The sequence below is a fragment of the Cryptomeria japonica genome, chromosome 8, assembly GCF_030272615.1.
Source record: "Cryptomeria japonica chromosome 8, Sugi_1.0, whole genome shotgun sequence".
In the NCBI taxonomy this organism is placed as follows: Eukaryota; Viridiplantae; Streptophyta; class Pinopsida; order Cupressales; family Cupressaceae; genus Cryptomeria; species Cryptomeria japonica.
The window spans coordinates 588,524,871-588,530,281 of NC_081412.1; the positions used below are offsets into that span (position 1 = coordinate 588,524,871).

At 33.8% G+C, this 5,411-nt stretch overlaps 1 protein-coding gene across 1 annotated transcript; it reads left to right on the top strand.

Moving 5' to 3' along the window:
- Window positions 1-328: 328 nt before the first annotated feature.
- LOC131054646 (uncharacterized) lies at window positions 329-2,117 on the top strand. The gene is made up of 5 exons (XM_057989192.2): window positions 329-541; window positions 632-843; window positions 941-1,111; window positions 1,202-1,449; window positions 1,551-2,117. The coding sequence occupies exons 1-5, from the start codon at window positions 472-474 to the stop codon at window positions 1,795-1,797; spliced, it is 948 nt and encodes a 315-aa protein (XP_057845175.1). The 5' UTR covers window positions 329-471; the 3' UTR covers window positions 1,798-2,117.
- Window positions 2,118-5,411: the final 3,294 nt, after the last annotated feature.

A 5,411-nucleotide genomic window follows, 5' to 3' on the forward strand; every position in this document is an offset into this window, starting at 1 on the left:
AAAATAAAATAAATAATAAAAATAAAATAAATAAATAAATAATAAATTTAACCCTACTTGAACCTTCTTTTAAGCCTAGACAATAAGTAGAAAAAAGAACAAAAAGCTATTTAAAATGGATCCCAACTAAATCCTTACCAAATTAGTTGAACAAAATGACGATTGTGATATTCGCATCTTTTAAAAAAGAATTCAACATTAGATGTAGATGAAGTGATTGAAATCTATTATAACATAAATAAATAAAAAAAAAAAAAAACTTTCTCGTGAATGTCGATAATGTTAATACGAAAATAAACTATTAAAAAAAAACCTTACCTTTTCTTTTCCATTTCTTCCTCGGGATTGTAGATAATGTTAATACGAACACCACGCGTTTTGATGATTATCAGTTTATGAACCCTCTACCAACAACAGTTTTTCTTCTGCTCTGAATATTTTCTCTGTTTTCAGAATTGAGTGGTCATATTCATGGAGAAAATCCAACACAAGCATGTTGATGTAGGAAAACTGAAATTGCATGTTGCAGAGATTGGATCAGGTATTTTTCGCACTCTATTCAGGCTTTCCTAATGTGCTCTAACTTATTGTTCTTATAATGTATGGCCATGCCTAATCAGATTGGTGACAGGTCCAGCTGTGCTGTTACTGCATGGCTTTCCTGAAATCTGGTATTCATGGCGTCATCAGATGATTGCCTTAGCAGATGCAGGGTTTCATGCAATTGCCCCTGACTTCAGGGGTTATGGACTCTCTGATCAGCCTTCCCAAATAGAGAAAGGCAACTCTGTAGATCTTGTGGAGGACATGGCCGGCCTTCTTGATGCGTTTGGCATTCAGAAAGTGAGTACCCAAAACTCTATTCAACGAATTTATAAGCCCTTGATAACCTAGAATCCTCACCTCATATATAAAATGTCTGCTTCCTTGATTTTTACAGGTATTTGTTGTGGCCAAGGATTTTGGAGCACCGATTGCATATTATCTGTATCTCCTCTACCCTGAGCGAGTTGGAGGCATTATAACATTGGGTATACCTTATTTGATACCAGGTCAAGAAACTATTAAATTGGATTTGTTTCCAGAAGGGTTTTATATTAGACATTGGAAGGTCTCTTTCTCTCTCCCTGTTTCTGCAACTTAATGTCACCCTTTAACTGGCGTGTTTTCTGATGGCTTTGTTTTTTGGCTTTTATAATAGGAGCCCGGAAGAGCCTTGGCAGACTTTGGGCGTTTTGATACAGAAACAGTGGTAAGGAATATATATACCCTGTTCTCTGGAAGTGAGCTGCCAGTGGCAGAAGAGGGTAAAGAGATCATGGACCTCTATGATCCTGCAACTCCACTCCCATCTTGGTTTACTGAGGATGACTTAAAAACATACTCAAGCCTGTATGAGAAATCAGGTTTTGCTTTCCCTATGCAAGTTCCCTACATTAGTATGATGAGGTAAATCTTAGAAACAATTGTTTTGTTTTGTCTTTGAATCATTCAGTAAGGATATTTATCATACAGCTTACATGTTCTGCATTTTGGATGTTAATAATTAGCAATTGGGGTAAACTGGCGGAGTTAACAGATCATACTGTTAAAGTTCCAGCACTTCTGATCATGGGTATCAAAGATTATGTAATCAAATTTCCAGGAATGGCGTATTATATAAACAGTGATATCCTGAAATCGCAAGTGCCCAATCTGGAGATCAAGTACTTTCCAGAAGGGAGCCATTTTGTTCAAGAGCAATTCCCTGAGGAGGTGAATAAGCTTCTTCTTGACTTCCTCAAACAGCAGCTGTAATGCCAAAGGTACTCCAAGATTGGGCATAATAGCATCAATGGTCATAGCCATAGAAATACAGAAAGATAGGCAAAGTATTTGTTTGTCTTGTGAAAGGGGATTGCATAAAATAATTATTATCTTTGATTCTGAGCTGGGTAATTTTTTGTTCCATGGATGCTGAAGCATAGAATGCATTGATAGTCAATTACATTACCTGTCAAGTTTCAAAGAAACTGAACAATACAAGTCTAATTGTATGGAATATATTTGTATTATGCATTAATATTGAATGTCAAATGATCAACTTCAAAATTAAAAATTTCAAGTTTTTGTTTTTAGTTCCTGCCCACGCATCTGTTGCATTGTTGAATACATTTGACGTTTTGTGCTTGTCCAATCAGAGTAAAAGAATTTTTTTTTTCATGTAGTCTTCTGCAAATGTTTAATATTTAAATAGAATTAAGAATTAATATAAAATTATTTATGTCTATTATGATTGGTTATTGCGGTTGAAATTTTATTTATTTTATTGTGGTATTTACGAATAGCATTTGATTACACAGCCTAATAGTCAATTGCCTAATACAAGATCTTACTCAGGGTCATGCGATGGCTTTCATCAACTGCCCATGATATCAAATCTCTCATTTATGGGCTCAGATCTAACTACAGTCATCTTATACCCTGAGTTTTGAACCAGGATTGCCAAGGTTGATGCATGCATCTGTAAGATCCAAGACAGTCATATTATACCCTGAGTTTTGAACAAGATGAACAATTTTGTACCGACGCCAATCGCCATGGCCTGCACTATTAATCAGTACAAAGTGGAACTTGCCATGTTTACGTATTCTCTACTATATCTCTTTTAAACTGGTCTATTCAATCGTTTACGTATTCTATCTTACCATACACATTGTTATTAAATGATAACCGTAATTCATGTACCTCGTTTTACTTCTAATCATTTTTAATATTATCGCTATGTCAATTATAATAACCTTTTATTTCATTGACACCAACATCAACATCCACCTCCCCACTGATCTTCTACTTTTCCTTTTGCCTTCTATTTTCTACATTTCTAACTCTTGGCAGGAATATGATGTTATACGTCTCTTGTTTATATTAGTTATTGGAAGTTTGCTTGGTACACATTTTTGTGACTTATTATTATGCATTGGTTTTAAGCATATTTGGTAAAAATAATAAATAATTTACTAAAGGACTGTATAAGGTAAAGATATTAGTAGAAATTATCCATTTGAATGTGTGTGGTCTAGTGGATGTTGTTTCTTTGGTTAAATATCAATATTATGTTTCCTTCATTGATGATTTTTCAAGATACACTTGGATTTATTTTATGCAATCAAAATATGAAGTTTTCACTAATTTTAAGGAATTTAAAGAACTAGTGGAAATGAAGTAAGATTATAAGATAAAAGTGTTGAGGTTGACAAGTGAGGTAAATATTATTCTAGGGAATTTGATAAGTTTTGTAAGCATGCAAGAATTTTCAGCAAAATACTACTCCTTATACTCCCTAAAACATTGTTGTAGTCAAAAGAATGAACCAAACCATAATGGAAAGAGTTAGAGCATGTTAATTGGTGTTAAGCTTGATAGATGCTTTTGGGTTGAAGTTGTTGATTCTACTTATTATATGATTAAATAATCTCCTTGTTCAACTCTTACTGACAAAAATCCTTGTGAAGTGTGGATAGGTAGAAAGCCTTCAATTGCACGCTTAAGGGTCTTTGATTGTGAGGCTTTTATTCATGTGCCTAAGAGAAGTGATCGAAACTAGATCTAAAGGATAATGAATGATTTTTTGTTGGTTATGGTGAGAATGTAAAGGTTTATAAGAATTGAAATCCTTTATCTGTAAAATAATCCTTTATAGAGAAGTTTTTTTTGAGAGTTTAGAGCTTACTCAAGTGAAGAAAAATTAAAGGAGAAGATAAACATGGTGCACTTTTTAAAAAAGATTAGAAGTAGGAAGACACACATGTGGAACAACAATTAGATGGGTCTACAGATGGATAAGGAGAGGGTTCAAAGAGTTTAGATGATGTGCTAGATGAAAAAATAGAGGAAGATGAATAGGCAAGGCCCATTACTCATACCTTGAGAAGATTCACAATACAATGTAATCCTATTGACAAGTATAGACCACCATATTTCTATTGTATATATATTGTTTTGAGTATCGATGATGAACCTAGATCCTTCAAGGAGGCTCTCTCTTCGGAGGAAAGTGAGTTTTGAATGTAGATCATGTAGGAGGATATGATAACATTGGACATTTGTGACATCTAGGATCTTGTAAGTTTTCCCAAAAGAAGGAAGCCCATTGTATGCAAGAGGGTATTTAAAAAGAAGTTTGGAGTAAAAGATCATTTAGAGTGGCACAAGGCCAAATTGGTGGCCAAGGACTACTCCAAGAGAGAGGGAGTTGGTTTTGGTGAGATTTTCTCTCTTACTACAAAATTAACACTTATTACATTCCTATTATCTATTGTTGTTGCTTGTCATTTTGAGATAGAGGAAATGGATATTAAAATTGCTTTCTTGCATGAGGATCTTGAAATGAAGATTTGTATGCAATATCTTGACGATTTTGTTGTGAAAGGGAACTTGAACATTTTTGTTTGCAAGTTAAAGAGATCTTTGTATGGTTTGAAATAGTCACCTAGGATGTGGTACCCAAAGTTTGATACTTTAGTAGTGAAGTTGGGTTTTACGAGGAGTGAGGAAGATCATTGTGTATATGTTAAGGTTATTGATGATCATATTTTAATTATTATCTTGTATGTTGATGGCATGTTATTTATTGCTAACAACAAGATGATGATTATAGAACTCAAGAATGAACTTTCTAGAAGATTTGATATGAAGAACTTGGGGGCTACAAAATACATTCTTAGGATGAAAATTAATAGAGATTAGGTTCACAAAAAGATTTGGTTAAGCTAAAGTAAGAACGTTTATATTAATTCGAAAACGTTTAATATGCATGGCTATAAGCTAGTTAGTATTCCATTTATGGTTGGTACTAAGTTTATTTTAGACACGTGTTTGAGTTGTGATGATGATTTTGAGGATATCTCTAAGGTTCCTTATGCTAGTGCCATCAGGAGTTTGATGTATGCAACGGTTTGCACTAAATCAGATATAGCCCAAGCAATGGGAGGCTTAAGTAGGTTTATGTCTAATCCTTGCAAATAGCATTGGACTTTTGTTAAGTGAGTGTTTACATATTTGTGAGGTACTTCTAATTGATATTTTGTTTTTCATGGTATTTATGATGTGATCATCATTAGACATAAATGGATTTGTTGGTGTAAATTGGGAAAGAGGCTTGGATATTTGAAGGTCCACTAGTGGTTATGTATTTACTTTGTTTGGAGGATCAGTGAGTTGGATGAGTAAGATTTAGCTCATAGTTTCTTTGTCCACCATTGAAGAGGAGTATAGGGCTACTACTCATTCCTTTAAGGAGGAAGAATTGGCATTGGTTTTTATTGTAGGACAATGAGGATTAGATGTGAAAATCAAAATGTTATTTGTTTCACCAATAATATTATCTATCATGCTTGTACTAAGCATTTTGATGTTCAATATCACTTTTT